The 17,340-nt window shown below is 36.5% G+C and overlaps 1 protein-coding gene across 2 annotated transcripts in view; it reads right to left on the bottom strand.

Annotated features, from left to right (window-relative positions):
- Positions 1–17,340, bottom strand: part of Duox (dual oxidase) — a 458,692-nt gene that overhangs the window by 60,509 nt on the left and 380,843 nt on the right. For both annotated transcript variants that reach the window (XM_081740305.1, XM_081740304.1), the window contains one exon: positions 2,615–2,816. In XM_081740305.1, the coding sequence (XP_081596431.1) occupies positions 2,615–2,816 (202 nt within the window). The remainder of the gene's footprint in view (positions 1–2,614; positions 2,817–17,340) is intronic.

Below are 17,340 nucleotides of genomic sequence, written 5' to 3'. Positions count from 1 at the left end.
ATTTGCTAATAGGTAATATTAATCAGATTAACAGTAAGCTAATTCAAAAAAACTATGAACTAATTAATTACAAACTCATGTACGAGCTTTTAGCTAATTGTAAACTCAGCCATTAATTGACCAACTTGCTTAAGGTCTATTAACAATTTATAATTAATTCATTTAAAAGATATTGAATTCATCAGTATATTAAAAGCTGTTAATCAGGCCTGATTACTAACCAATCTGTCACAAAAACTCATTTCAATGTTATCAAACTCATTTCAATGTCATTAGTAGGGTTATTAGTTCATTTAGAAACTATTAAGCAACTGATAGTAAACTCATTCGCAACATAATGATTAGACCTAATTAGGAATTCGAAACCTGTCAAATTATAAATTCATTCAAAACTCAAATCTACTCTTTAAATTTATTGTAACTCACTAGGAAGGTTTCAAATCAATTGATAACTTAGTTTTGTTGGTTAAAAGGTTAGCCAAGTCAAAAGCTAGTCACTCAATTTTATTATTCATTCAGATACTATTAACTAAAGAGAAATTTACAAGCACAACTCGTGTATTTTTCATTATTTAGAAACTAACAATTGATAACAGACTCATGCATAAAGATGGTAAATCTAGTTATGAACTAATTAAAAAATAATATCTTGATTCTAAATTCATTCAGATGGCAAGAGCTGAACAACTTCCTGAAGTAGTATTAACTGAATGTGATTTAATTCATTTACTAATATGAAGCTACTCATAAGATGTTAGTTTGTTTCCTTCTCTAGAAGTTTTTAATCAAGTGTCTCCTGCAACATTAACGTTCTAAGCCAGTACAGCCAAAGTTTCTGCGTACTTAAAACGAAAGTTCTAATATATTTTTAAGTAACTTTTGAAAATTTTTGGATCATCATAATATCCAGATTTCCGCAAGAGCTCCACTAAAGCACTTGGTTGGTCTACATAGTTTCCGATAATTGTAACATTTGTACTTTGCTAATCTATTTCTAATTATTGTTGTCACATTTCACAAGCAGCCAATCAAATTGGTGTTTCAATTTTTCGTTGTTACACATCGAAGTTTGTAAGTATTCTATTTAAACATTCCCCTGAACAGGATGGTAGACAGTAGCACATAGTAGACAGTGTTTTTTTTTGTGAAGGTAATTACGTTTTATCTTATGCATGTTGACAAATTCAGCATATTAGATCAAAATTTAATTGGGTATTAGACCTAATATATTTCAATATCCGTTGTGCATGAAGAATAACAGTTTCCTTTGGAAAATACAATGGTGTACAAGAAAATATCTTTTTATTTAAATTTAATTGACTGCTGTACCTTGGAATTCTAACGCCTTAAGATTTAACAACCTTGAAAATTTCGAGCAAATTTTGCCTCAGAAAATGAAAGTTTTTGAATCCGAACAACTAGTACGTTTCCACGTAGTTTCTCCTTAACTTTTGTCGCTCAGTTCGTTGTCAGAAGCTAGAGCGAAAGCATCCCTCGTGTGATTTTCGCTGTTAATTTCATGTCTCAACATCTGTTCAGTTTTTTTTTTTTTTTTAAACATAGTGTGTTCGCCATGGACCCTAGAAGTTAATTTTTATTCATGTATTATTTTACCTTAAAATCCAGTGTATTTACTGTTGAAATCATTCGAGTTAGTGGGACCTACGAATGGATTACTACGGTTCCTATTATTTTAAAAAGAAAAATTCTTTAAACTCAGTTCTGGAACGAATTACGTATTCCCAGGCATTATTGTAGTTCAAGAGGTATATATATTAGTATTGAAGGCAGTGGAGATTATATTATGATGTCCCACATGCTTATGTTTACAAACACCCAACACTTGCTCCTTATTTACAAATAACCATGTGCACCTTACTATGATGGGATACTATAACTGGAGACGACCGCGACACTACTGGTCATATGACGACGGGGAAAAACAGCGCTACCGCCTCATCTGAAGAACCTATATAACCGAGATGATTCCATGGATCCCAATCAGTTTGGTCAAATCCCTTTTCTTGGTTTGCAGTGGAGCCTAGGAAGTATCTCACCCAAACTCAAAGCCTTATCTTGCAGTGGAGCTAGCGGTTCTTTTTCCCCTTGGCTTGCAGTGGAGTTTTGTGGGGAAACTTCTTCTGCTTGCAGTGAAGCAACGGGAGATTCCTAATCACAATCCGGCCTAGCTTGCAGTGGAGCTTTATCAGAATCTCTAATCTTTTTCTGCTTGCAGTGGAGCACGAATGTCCTACACCCTCTCACGTAGTTCGCTGAGAAATCCTCCGAGACCGTCAGGTCGAAATGACACCTATTCCTACCTTATACTAGAGAATTTACATTATCGTAGTATTTATATACTACTACTACTACTACTACTACTGTTTATAGAATTTTATAAACCGGCAGTGGGAAACTATTCCGGACTATAATTTGCTCTGCCTACTCCTGCACAAGCGGAATTTTACAATATAGAGCACAAAATGTAAAGGAGCTTTGAAGATATTAAACTTAAAATTTGTGTGAAAATAATGCTCTTGTGTATTCAAATTAGACCAAAGTTAACTTTACACCATTAATCAATCAGTTTCAGAGGGTTTCTATTAATCTTTACCTCAAAGTAGTCGTATCCTCGTAAATATTTGCATGGCTCAAGATCAGAAGCATTGAGTTGTGCTGGCTGCGGACATGGATCGCCCTTCATCCAGAAGAATACCTTCCGCTGGATTTCGTTGGGTCGTATCTCTGTACTGTTTACTATGATATCATACAGGCGGATGTTACGAATCTCCTCAATCTCTTCTTCTGTGAAGATACTGAAAGAAAACAAATAGGTGTTAAAAACTAACATTCCGATTCTCATAGTTTACAAATTAATACATTAGTGGTTATTAGTTGCCAATGAACCGAGGCAAGAAATAATGTCTCGTCTCTTAAATGTTTGTACAACTCTAGTCTTCAGGATTCTCGAAGAATTCTTTCTCGTCTCAAAAAGTTTATTTTCTAGTGTCCTACACGTGTGGAAAACATTTTCTCAAATTTTATTTCTGAATCTCATATAAAAGTATATCAGAATCCTTCCGCGTCTCGGCAGATCTACAAATGGTGTGATATAACATTTAAACCATAGTTATCATTGGAGTATATTGTCTAATGACTTGCGTATCTTTAAACGTTGATAAAGGGTTTTTATTATTTTAGTATTATTATTATTATTATTATTATTATTATATTACCGGTATTATTAATCATGTTACAAGTATTTGAGATTAATAGTTGGTTCAAGTTAGGCTAGTGTTAGTCAAGTTTCGAGAAATTCCTCGTATCCATTCTAGTCTAAATTGTCGAAAATTGTCCTTGTCTCGTTGCTAGTCTTTAATTTCAAAATTTACTATAGTACTCGCGCCGAGTCGTGAAGCTTGGGCTCTAAACTAATAATAGAAATATTTTGCTTGAGCTCCAACACATCGGAAAACTTCGGTACAATTCGTGGAGCCGCTTCCCGAACGCACACTTGGGGGAACGTCAAACAGCTGAAATTCCCAATAATAACACTGCACAACAATAACTACTGTAACAACTATTCTAAAATGGTAACAATAGCACAAATAGTAACAACGAAAATATAACGCAACAAAAAAGAATTAACAAAACGGAATTTGACGCCAATCCGACAACACTGTACTCTCGGGAGATGTTTTCCGTGCAGCGCGAGAGAAGACACTGACAAAATTTGATGGGTGGGGGTTGACGACTGGAACCACCCTCGCGTTCTATTGGGTGGTGAAATCGGTAGCTCTAGATCAAGCATCACGACTCGGCGCGAATACTATACTTGTTTAGACTCCCGTCTCGTGGGAAACACTAAAGCATATTTAAATATTGTATTAATATGGTTGTGCTGTTATAGAAAGTAACATAATTATGCGTCTTTGGTACCCATAGTTGTGGGTACCATTGCAAATGAGGAACAATTTTTAGTATTGGCTCAGCATTGTGAACAATTGTTGGAGGTATTTGAATTATTGATCATTATAGATACGCTACCATTATTAACAGGTTACTTCCCGCAAACAGAACTTTCCACCCGCCAGGGTTCTCAGTTAATATTAGCCTTCACACATATGAATTACCTGTTTTAATATCTTCCGTCAACCAGGGGTGAAAGTAGATCTGAAAAGGTAGGGGGACAGTAGGTAGCGGCATCCCCCGCCCATTTTTGTCCATTGTATTTTTTTTTAAAGGAGCTGGGGGACGCCATACATATTTTTGGAAGTGAGGGGAATGACATACCCTGAGCTTCCCCTCAATCCCCCCCCTGTCGTCAACTATGGCCTCTCGTACCAAGCACTTAAAGAAGGAATAGGCACCTTTGATTCCGGACCAAAGCTCCGCCGAAGTTTGTTAACAGCCCCGCATTGGAGTTACGAGAAATTGCAATTACATGTCTATCTTCCATGCGAGATGTTAGGGCACCTTTCCTAACAAGTGTCATTTTGTGCGACCGACTCAGTTTGATTTTGCCTCCCCTCCTGAGAAAATTTTCTGGAATAGAGCCTCTTTCACACAGACTTAGGGACGTATTCAGCACCACGTTCCGACCGTCCCATTTTAACAGAAGTTGGATCCCTGAACTGCACTGAAAAGAAGACAGAACAAGAAATCTTGCTCCAACCGAGGATTGAACCCGGATCGTGATTGGTCAACGCCTCCCCTAACGACTACACCTCCGCGACTTTAGTTTGCCACTTTTCTACTTTAATGTCTTTCATAAAAGTAAGAACACCGAGAATAAAATGTCTTTCCGGGTAGGCGTATAGGTAAACCTCAGCGTTGAGGCTACGCCTCCCATCGCTCATTAAAGTCACAGGTGGGAAACTGGCTGAACATGACATTCGTTCGGTAATTGAAGTCGATCGTAATTACAGGACTCAGAACCATTATAGTACAGCGTGGGCCATAAGTTATTTAACACTGGCAGTTACTCAGTTCTCAGTCGACTAGAGTAGCAGTATCTTGACTGATATAAACAAGACATTACGATGTGAACGTGACGTGATTCATGAATAATATGTTGGAAGAAGTGATTTTATAGATTAAAAATTTGCTACATCTGTAACTTTATAGGATAAAGTTATCAAAAGGATGAAGATAAGTACGTCATCGAATCACACTCCAATGGACTTTTGTGTGTGGAAATAAAAGATTTATCCTGAAAAATTACGAGCCTGATTAACACCTAGGCTAAATAATTTCTTCATAATTATTTATGTGAGAAAGTGATTACGTAAGTAAGATAGCACTATGCTGAATGGAATATAGACAATTTGAACGTTTTAACTTAAAACAAAATCTAGAAATGCTACAAAATATGCAATTTTCTTTAAACAGAATATACTTAAACAGAATGCGCGAAAGCACTTTCAAATTTGGTAAGCAAAAATACATTTGAAATTATATTACTTTCCTTAGCGTGGGGGGAGAGGGTCAGGAAGTGCAGTCCAGACCAGAGTTTCTCAACCGCTGTGTCGCGACACATTAAAAACCAATGTCTAAGATCTTCCGTAAAGAAATTATCTTTAGAAGATAAAAATTTATCGCCAATCGACTTAATTTTACACTTGTCTTCCAAGTTTAAAGGTGGAAAGTTGGCTTCTAACGCTGTTCATTTTTTCTTTGGAAAGAAACACTGGTCACAGGAAAGTAATTTCAGCAACACGATTCTTGGCGTTTTCTTCCCGTCATATGCAGGGGTGTCGCGAAAATTTTGAACCTTATTTTGGCGTGCCCCTTTGGAAAAAACGGCTGAGAAACGCTAGTGTAGAACGCACAAGTTGAAGAAAAAACCACAATATTTCAGTTTTACGTTCTACGATTATGCTGTTTAGACTAAAAGACGGATGATGAAGGCAAGTGAATGATGGAGTTTGTGGGATGAGAATATGCGAGAAAACGTTAGTAAGAAACCGGGACATTATGTTGTCCACCAAAAGAGTTAATCTGGTCCTAATCTAAAGCATTTAAAGAAAGAAGTATATTACTTCTGGATTTCATAAATTACGATCCAACAACATTAGTGATGTAACTAGGTTCTTTTATGCTTAGGAGATTTAATTTGTGCATTGAAAATGACGGAAGAGTGTTTTAACACTTGATTTAGTTAACTTACTGTTATGAAACATCTTGAAATAAGTTTGTTTTCGTAGTTTATAAATAATTACGTAATTCAAAATACAGTTTTGTGAAAATGATTTTGTGGTACACACTGTATTCTGAAAAATATTTTTTGGTTTTCTCTGAATAACAGATGACAATTTTGTGATTGGGCCTCATTTGGACTCAGGCTTATAATTCTTAGTTAGGTTCATAGTAGTTTAAACTAGCCCCAGCTCAGGCTCATTCTCAATATATTAGGCTTACTCTAGCTTAAGCTAGCCCGAGCTCAGGCTCATTCTAAGGCTTACGGTACCATAGCTAGCCCGAGCTAAGTTTCATTATCCTCAGTTAGGCTCATGGTAGGTTAGGCTAGTTGGAACTTAGGTTCACGGTAGCTTACAAGAGAAGGTACCCAGGCGATATACGCAGATTTTAATGAAACTCATACAATGAACACCAGAGAGAAAATAGAGACCCGTATTTTGTTATATCTGCACCCGTGGAGTTTAAGGAGGCAAAAGCGTGGAGGGAAAGAAAGGTTGCACTTATATTAATTACATCTGATATGAAGTTTGCAAGACTTATACTTTGGACACGACTTAAGATTAATGTATACATACATGTTATGAAGAACATGTGGCATAAGAAATTCGGCTATGATACAAGTATTTGGTTAGCAACTGATCCACCTGTTATAGGACTGGTGCCGGCGTATTTTACCAGTATGATGGATTTACGGGAAACTTATCACAAGGGATGAAACTCAACTTGCCAATCACATCTAGGACATGATAGCCGCAGGTATGAAGAAGTTACCACAGTTCATTTTGAAGGAGCTGATGATATCCAAGAGCCATACGGTATTCAATACTGGAAAACTTTACGAACAAGAATATGAACATAACAATGTAATGGAATGGACGGTACAGAGACCTGTGGTGAAGGGAGGGAACCAGTTAATTTGGAATATAAAAGAATGGTTCTCAACTACTGGAAAAGTGGCAAAGATAATATTGTTGAGCAACGTCATGACAAAGTACAAGAATGTTAAATTGAAGAGTCAGTTGTACCGCTGGGAGAAACAAATTGCTTCTGGTAGTACGTACAGAGGACAAAGTGCGTGAGGTTCAATACTTCCCTTGCTGCACAGCACATATCCAGGTTCATGATTTCCAAAGTTGTGTTGTACAAGGAAGTCAGAAGCAATCTCCCAAAGTTCACTGCATCCAGAAAGTTACTATTGAATTTTAAACGTACCCACAACATTGTTTTATATTGATAGACAACAGTAAATTACGATTGTGCGTCTGGAACAAAACACAGAATACAAAGAAACAATTGTAAACACTAACTGGTGCAAGAAAACACTGCTAATGTTTGAGCAGAACTTATAATTCGGATCATAGTGGATTTCAACTGGAGATTTATATCGATCGAGCTTTAGCCTTCCATGGATCATAACGTGTGGAAACTGGTGCAATTAGGGAGTTCTACAAACACACAGTTACACAATTCAAGAAACTGTTTCTGCAAGTGGTAAGTTATTTTCGCCCTTCTTTGCTGTTCTTCAGAAATCTAGCGAGGACTTTGACCCACGAGCGAAAGAAACCTTGTTCTGTCCTGCAAACACATATTCGGCTACATCACGTTCAGGGAGACTTGCCAAGGAACACTTAGGCATGTGGTTACAGAATTTATATTTTCAGAACACTAACAATAGTGCACTGTTAGATTAAACAAACCATTGCGAGGGGGATGTGCGAGAACTCACCCGAGAGGGAATAACCATGGCACTCTGACGAGACAGAACTCACGAATCAGCTAGACAGCTACAACTTTTTGGATGTGTACGGTTTCCAATTGTGGAAGCAGTTTGTACGTAATTTTCAGTTTGTTAGAGGAATCTGATATTAAGTTGTTTGTGCGTAATAACATCAAATTACAATCACTTGTACTAAATTTTCTTCTTCACGATTTCAAAGTATTTCAATACGCGTGGTACAAATTAGGCCACGTTGTATACCAGCCACAACCATTTGAAACTTATGTTAATTATTGTTTCAACAAAAATGAAAATGTACCGTAACACGTAACATATTTGGCGAAGTTATAGTGAAGATGCGGTTCGTACAAGCACGCGTTGTGTTCACATTTTTTCCACGAGTGCCATTATTGTGACAACTTCACGAATTGTGGAATCGTTTTTATCTTGAAGATAGACTGGGTTTACACGGTAATCTTCACGGTTCAGATATAACAAAATACGGGTACGTGTGTATTGTCTAGTGTCCACTGTATAAGTTACATTGTAATAGAAAATTTGTATGGTTTCACTGCCATTTTACAATATTGAAGTACTGAAGTTGGAGGGGATTTTCCCCCCTTAAACTGCATGGTTGACGATATAACAGAACACGAATGTGTATTTTGTCTAGTGTCCACTGTAAAGGTTATTAAAATCTGCGTATATAACCTGGATACCCTGTTAAAGCCTGAGAATGAGCCCGAGTTCGGGCTAGCCTACGGTAGCTTACGCTATCCCGAGTTTAGGCTCGCTCGTGCTCGATCCCACGCCTATTTCTCCATTGGGTTCGAGCTAATTAACTTATCCCATTGGGCAGTTAGGGAAAGTTGGCGTCTGACAGCTTCACGTGCTGTAAACAAAACTAAGAGGAAGGGAGTTTGATAATGAAATGAAATTAAATCTTTCAGTTTAACGTCCCTCGATTATGTCCTTTAGGCTAAAGACTAATGATTAAGTCGAGTGAATGATGAAAGAATTCGTGGAGTAAGAATGTGGGAGGAAACGAAAGTACCATGAGAAAACCCACGGACATGATGTTGTCCACCAGATGTTGGATAATCATTGAGGTATTCTTTCACTATTTCTAGGCAACCAAAATCATTGACTGCGCTATTGTTGATAGTTGAATGTTGAATATTAAGTCAAATATTTCAAATAAATTAAGTATTATTTGGAAGCCATACGTTACAAAATATTTCTATTATTACAGTAATAGCATTATTACTAGTTAAAGTATCCAAGTATGTTGTTAAACCTGCTGTCTCTTATTGTTAAAGACACATTGACTACAGCGTCTCGAACCATAGGTGCTCAAACTCATGAGGTCGGCGATCACAGCTAAGGAACTTATGATCACACAAAATAAATATGGGGTTAAGTCTGGCAGCGACGCAATTACGCTAGTTCTCGCCCGGGGTAAGAACTAGCCTTAGCGCCTCCCTGACCAATCAAACCAAAACGCTCCCCCAAATATTTGCACAGTTTTGCGCCCTCCCAATCCAAAGCCCGGGGCACAAGCTCTGTTTGCCACTATTTATGTCACTGAAGTCAGGTGATGTCCTACTAGTGATGTGACGGTAATGTCAGATTGATTATGTGATTGTGAGGTCGATAATCATTCTGTTGAAGTGATTGTTTCAGTGCCAGGTAGAGTGAACGTGATGTCGGTTTATGGCGTAAGCGTGAGGTTAGACCAAAGTGAGCAATCCTTCCTCCGAAGCATCTATTTTCCGTTCAACTGTCAGGCGCCAGCTTTCCTTAACTGTACATTAGTAGAGCTCTTCCTCGATGGGGATTTGGGCTCTGGTTCACTATCTACTTATAGTGAACGTTCTGACACGTACTCGTGCCCAATTAGGCCTATGGAGTTTGATGTCTTGAGCCCGAGGAGCGAACGGGAGTGCAAAAGGAGGATCAAAATCTTAGGGGGCACTAACTTTTTGTATATCGAAAAGGATAGTTTTAAATTACTTTCGCTACATTACAGTAGTACATATCTGGGGAGGCGGCAGGCTAAACCAATGGGGGGAAAGAGGCATTTGCGCCTGACGGGCTCGCGAACTTCAACCTCTGTACTTTGCATTAGTTCACTATGAATTTATTTTGAATGCTAGTAATATCCTTTCGTATATCTTCGACAAAAATGCGATTTTTTTCTTTTCTAAAACGAAGAAATCGTGAGTATACGCCTCCGTTATCAAAAGACATACTTTCTCATAAATCACTGTTAAAAAGAAACCTTTGCTGACCTCTCCACAGACCAGGTGCAAAAATATCAAAGAACATGAAAAGGTGGTGGTACGCAACGTGCAATTCCATCTTTATCATCCAAGGTCTTGCTGGGAACTCCAGTGCAAAAGATGTAGGTCGTAACAGTACAAGGAGGCTTGTCGGAGGATTTCACTTCTACTCGTAACATGGAACATGCATAATGAATGCAAAGTGGTAGGTACGAGACAGAAAATCAACGCTATGCTAACAATGGATGGGTCTCAACTTGCTTATTAGTGAGCCGACAGGGTTCATTGACAACATGGTACTGATCAACCGACTAGCAGGGTGGAGTACAAAAATGAAAACAAGGCATGCAAATTGATTCTTATGACTACAATGCACGTAAGAGGAATTTTCTACCAACCAAAGAGCCTTCCGAAGGCCTCCACCTAAACCTTTTGACGGCGTCTTTCAACACATGTCGAATTAATAAAAAGTTGAGCACAGAATAGACACGAGTATTCTTATGTACTGAAGTCATAATTCTCCAATAGCCTGTGGGAGCAACCTTAATTCGTACGTATTATGTTCCAAATCAGAAGAATATTCTTTCCGATGTTGGCGACTGAATGACTGATCTGTGTACGGGTACTTTTATTTACTTCTCTTGGAAATCGTAAGTTTATAGGCGCAAACACCTTTCAAATAGTAGAGAAAAGCTCTATGTTCAAAACTGAATTAATCGAAACTGCGTATATGGCCTATGCTATCCATTTATAGTGATCATTATATCTGATATGTAATAAAGCAATATTTGGTAACACACGGTGTCTACTAAAATTCCAAAATGAAATTTCGTGACTTTTCGTGACCTTTTCTTTACCAAATCATAAAATTTCCGAATATTTTCAAGAGCGAATTTGAGTGCGAATTAGGCCGAATTTTTATCCATGCGATAGAAACTTACTTTGCTTGCGATTTGGTAGCGTCTAAAGCCGACGATCAACATTTTTGGTAGTGAATTTTGACGTTTTACAGAACAAAATTTTTCAATCTGTACTTATATTTGTACAGTTTTAAAAAATGGTGACCCAAAAGCTAAATTTCGTGACTTTTTCGTCACTTTCATGACAGTTTTCTGATTTCGTGACTTTTTCGTGACCGATAGACACCCTGTAACAGATCAATGGAACACAGTATATTACCTACAGAGATTAGGCGGGGCCACTAAACTATTACAAAGATAGGATAGTCAGTCATTTTCTGGTGAAGTTCACAAAAATATATATGGAATAAAGGGGAAGATAAACTGGAATTAGAGGCACTGAGCAACAATGGTTGATGCAATGAAAATAAAAAAAATCGATCTTTCAAATTAACATCCCACGATTATGTCTTTTAGATTAAGTGAAACAGATTAAAGCAAGTGAACGATGAAAGAAGAGTCGGTGAAATGAGAATGAAGAAGGAAGAGAATACTCCGAGAAAACTCACGGAGGATGTTGTCCATCACAAATTTACTTGGCCCGGGATCGAATCAGAGACTCAATGCACTCTAAGTAAGGCTGTACCACTAAGTCACCATGTGTCCCCCTTGATTGGTGCTAAGTGTCACTGGTTCGATCCCAGAACAAATAAGTGTGGTGGATAACTAATATCTGTAGGTTTTCTGAGCTTCTCCACGTGTTTATTTCACTAATGGTTCATAATCATTAACTTTCATGGAAAATAACTCCTCTAGCATACAGGACATAAAAGTTGGCGTAAAACTCCCCCCTCCCCTTAGGGAAGTTATTACTGAGGACATGGATTTCAAGTTCCATCACTTACGTATGTTCGATGTTGTATTGTTTCTGGTTTCACTGAGCTATTGCTGCCCACATATAATCTTTTTCAACAAATATGGCCAACCACTTGTCTTGAAGTACGCATCCTTATTATGGATGAAATCAGACTACTCGGGATCATCTTCGGCCAACTGAGGTCTTTAGTCCAAGCAGTGATCATTGAGGAGTAGGCGTCCGTTCCACGCGACGTGTTGCGACGTTCTAACGTGATTTCTTTTTTCGGATTTTCGGCTCGGGGGGTGGGGTTACTAAAGGTGAAACAATAGGCAAGTTTCTTTTCTGGTTATTTCTAATAACTCCTCCACTATCACTAACGTTGGACTAGAGATGCAAGGGCTCGGAAAAAAACCGGCTTTTTTGAAAAAAAAAAAAAACTTTTTTCTGCTTTGCTTTTTTGCTTGGGAAATTTTGGGCTTTTTTCAAAATACTGCTTTAAATTGATAAAACAGACTTTGTATCGCTTCTCTATAACACAAAAAATCATTTAATTAGTGGTTGATGCTGATAATAATATAAAACATCGAAAATAAACTATGAATTTCGAAAAAAATATTTCAAACAATTTTTCTTCAACATATTTACATTATGAATTCCACAGGATTAACCAATGTATATAATAAGAATTTTTTAACCTCCTATATACAAAAGTAAGCAGAGTTGGCAAGAACCGTGGTTGTTTTTGAAAATGCCAAAAAAACCCGTTTTTTGGGGGATGTTTAAACCAGGCTTTTTTGGTTTAAACCAGGCTTTTTTGACTTGAATTTTTTGCTTTATGTATTTATATTACATATTCATAGAAATAAGTTTGTTTCGCCTTGGTGTTATTATGCAACAGCGGGGTTATGCTGGAAGAACTCCCATAAGCTTAAAGAAGTGCGGTCAGTAAATTTCTTAAGTTGAGAATCTCCCGCCCTAGCCATTGGGAAAATCCTGTCATTACTTGAAATGTAAGACAATAACGGGAAAATCCTGTTATTGCTTTGCATGTAAAATTTAAAAGGTCAACGTACCATAATCAGTACGCTAAAACTGAGGTATTAAATTACAATTTTAGTACCGGTATGTAGATATCATTGAAAGTCCAATCCAAGCTAATGTTGGAAGCTACGTAGGCAATCGATAAATTTTGCCAATTTATATCAATATATTTAAGCAATATTGGCTTCTTTATAAAACAACACGCATTTAGGCATGCAGAAATATACAATTTGGTTTGTTTCGTATATTTAGGCTTAACATTCTTACGAAATACCGAGGTTATCAAGGAGAAGACTTTCGCTTAAACTGACATCCGAACCGCTACTTGGGTTACGCATGAAATAAGGTTTGTGGTTCGACCGAGAATTGAACATGGGACACCTTGATTAAAAGGTGAAAGGGAAATAAAACTATTGCAGGTGGTTTGATATCTGGAAACGTTACCATGAACTTCACACGATTCGCATTTTTCATTCTTTTTATTTTTGTGGTTTAAACCAGTTATTTAAAAAAAAAAAAAAGTTGGTGTAAACCAGCCAACCCTAAAAGTAAACACTTCTTTTTAAAGAATATACAAATAACTAGCAAAATAGTATGTAGTATTTTTACTTCAAAATATTCCATACCCTCTTTTTGAAACAAAATAAAATTAAAATAAAACATAAGAGAAATACTTAGATTTATGATACACTTAAAGGCTGCACATCTAGAGCTTTTGGTTCTGTATATTCTTGAAATTCTACAGTTAAGTTTTATAGAACCATCATCACAGTTTACCCAATCCTCAAGTTTTCTGAATTTTTAACAAGAGGGATTCAACATATCATTACGGAACTCCCCCCCCCCCAAAATGACTACGGAATATATTTAAGTTAAGCTAAATACAACTGCACAACAAACATGATTGAGTGATTAGCTTTTGCGCTTCTATCGGGAAGTCCGGGATTCAACCAGCATTCGACCATTCTGACAAAGCTTTTTTTTTCATTCCATCTGTGAATGTAGAAATAGTGCGTGTACTGTGAGTTGGGCGACTTCCTTTTTTGTTGTTTTTAAATCGTTATTATTACTAATTACCAGCAGTGACGGTTTTGCGAAGGTTAGGGGGCGGTCTTTCGGACTGAAGCCCGTTCCCCAAAGTTACGGAATGTCTGCAACAAACGAAATATCTATTATTTATGCCTTTACTCATAAACTTTAAGCTCCCGTCAAATAAAAATTACGAATGTTTAAAAAACTAAACATTAGTAAGAAACCCTTCCCAAAATACTTTTCTAAATCCGCCACTGATTCTCAGTATAAAATGATTTTTAAAGTTGTATCCGGAAGATTATTGCTAAACATATAAACGAAACGAAATATTAGTTATGCCTGTACTCATAAACTTCAAGCACTTCCCAAACAAAATGTAGGACTTTTTAGGAAACGAAACAATCAGAAAAAACCCTCCTAAAGTACTTTTCTAAATCCGCTACTGATTATTTGTATAAATTAGTATTCAAGGTTGTATCCGGAAAATTATTGCTAAATCACTTCACAGCTACAGTAGGGCCTATAACAAATGTGGAAGTACGGTTTGACGGATATATTGAAAAACGTACGCTTTGACGGATAAATAGAAAAACTGGCAAGCTTAACTTTTGCGCTAGAAGCTAGAGTACTAAAAGCTCTTAGAAATGAAACACAGATGACAAACTAGAGAAGAAAAAAGATGTCGATAACTCAAAAGTTAAAATAAAGTTAAATAGCCTCTAAAATTACCCTCAAATACTACATTCTTCATGTTAGCTTTAATTCGTAAAACATGTGCTCCATCCATCTTGATGGTGAATTTCAGAGCGAAATATCACATTCAGGTCATGGAATTCTTATCTAACTATAGAATATACTATAAGAAAGCTATTTAGATAGAAAAATCATTAAGTTGAAAAAAGCCAAAATTTCCAAAATTCTCGTTTTTTTTCCCAAAAAAGCCGGCTTTTTATGTGAAAAAAACCATAGATTCAAAAAAGCCGGCTTTTTTGCATCTCTACGTTGGACTTCGCCTGTAACACCGGTATCTACACTGAAATGTTAAGGACTAGTACATTGTACAATGAAAAGAAACCAAATAACTTCATTAATAACAGATCTATAGTGCAAACGTTCTTAGTTTTTTTTTTTTTTTTTTTTTACGACAATTTTAGTACATTTCCACGACATCGCGACACACTTCTTTGATTCTTTAATAAAATAACACGTGTTTCATCAGCTTTTCGCACTGATACCACCTAATGCCACCAAATCTAGTACGCAGATACAGACAACCAAATGTAATCGCGTACGAAGCATTTTCGTTTTCGGATTTTCGGCTCCGGGCGAAACCAGGAGAGGTGAAATAATATGAAAGTTTCTAATAACGCCTTGGTTATATGCAACCCACAGTTGTTCTATGTTGTGCGGGCTTTCATAACAGCACAGAATAAATGCTCAGACAATGGAATTATGATAATGTAAGACTATACATTTCTATAAAGTAGTGACTATGTAGTATGGAGCATTATTGCTGAAACTGGAGGCGCCGAATCGTACATTGTCAGTGTGTGTAACTAATTACTAAACGGTTCATGATTTTCGAATTCTAAAATTATGGTAACTTGATAGGTATAACTGCTATATATAGCGTACTAAAAATAGGGGCATCATGAGGGATCACCCTGTAGATATATAGTAGTTCGTAAATAACGAATTTGCATGCTTTAAGGTGGTTTCAATTTCTTTCTTTTACCTGGTGCGTAGGTCCCTGGTTCGATCCCCGGCCAAGTTGGTTTGTGGCTAACAACATTATATTGATGGGATTTCTCGAAGTACTCCTTTTCCTTCCACATTCTCATTCCACCAATTTGTCCATCACTCACTTGCCTAAACCATTCGTCTCCCTTAGCTTAAAGGGCATAGTTGTTGGACGTTAAGCTGAATTGTTTCATTTTACTTCCCCCCCCCCCTTTTACCTTGTTTTGAGAGAGAGTATAAAGTGTTAAATCAATGTTTGGAAGAAAGAAGGCAGTGCCAACCATAGAAGCTGGAGGGTAGGAAGTAGGACATATTGCTAATTTTAAATTACCAACCTTCTAAACACACAAAAAATAATAAATAATCCAAATACACTTTTTTTTTTTTTTTTTTGCTACGAAAAACTATCACGCACACATCTAAAACATGTGTTCAAGAATTTGTTCGAAAGCCTTAATATTAAAAAAAGTTGGTATAGGTCAGTGTTCCGCAACCGGTGTCCTGCAGCACATTTGTTTGATTTTAGTTTAGTGTCCCTTTCCAGCAGGAAGACCCGGGTAAGGTAAGAGGTGTGATGCAAACTTTTTCCTGATTTAAGAAATCAATTATATTTTATCCCAATTCATATGCAGCATTTCACTTCGAGAAAAAAAAAAAAAAGTGCTTTAAAAATTCCACGAATCAGTTGCCGGTATGCAGTTAAGCAGGCACAAGTATCACACTAAATGTGTTAAATACAATTATATAATAGTACAAAAATGTGTATTTTCTACAGTAGAGTAACTTCGTATATGGAGCTTAAATTCACGAAAAATTCACAGTATCTGCCATAAATTTTAATTCATGTTCATAAATTATGAATAAATGCACGATTCGATTTAATAACATAGTAAAATAATGAATTGATTGCAATATACATTTATTTTAAATAGTGTCGTATAATAAGTTTCTGAGGAGAGTAACGTTTCAGTGGGCCGCCGTATTGAATCATTGATATTTTAAAGTGTGCCGTAAGAAAAAGATTGCGAAGCACTGGAGATATTATATTATATATATATATATATATATATATATATATATATATATATATATATATATATATATATATATATATATATATATATATATATATATATATATATATATATATATATATATATATATATATATATATATATATATATAGTGAAACCTCTACTAACGGACACCTCTGTAAAGCGGACACCTCTTATAACAGACATATTTTGTAATCCCCAGACACTGTAATAGAAAAAACCATGTTGACAGACCTCTCTAAAGCGGACACTCTCTATTACGGACACGGACAGTCTTTTCTGTCACTTATAGATATTATTTACCTCCATATTACGGACACTTTCTCTAGAAACAAGTTGAGAAGTACAGAAAAAATACATTTTCAGTAATGCATACATGTATCACCAAGGAAGAATTGTAGTAACATTTTTCCTCGTCAACTGGCCGTTCAGAAACTCAGATGAAGCGTCTTTGTTTAACAACACCCTGATATCCTTTGCTTACATTCCACTCCCACCCAACCTGTTTTAGAAT

The sequence above is a fragment of the Thermobia domestica genome, chromosome 15 (assembly GCF_964235325.1).
Source record: "Thermobia domestica chromosome 15, izTheDome1.hap1.1, whole genome shotgun sequence".
Classification (NCBI taxonomy): Eukaryota; Metazoa; Arthropoda; class Insecta; order Zygentoma; family Lepismatidae; genus Thermobia; species Thermobia domestica.
This window is presented reverse-complemented; position numbering and strand designations above follow the sequence as displayed.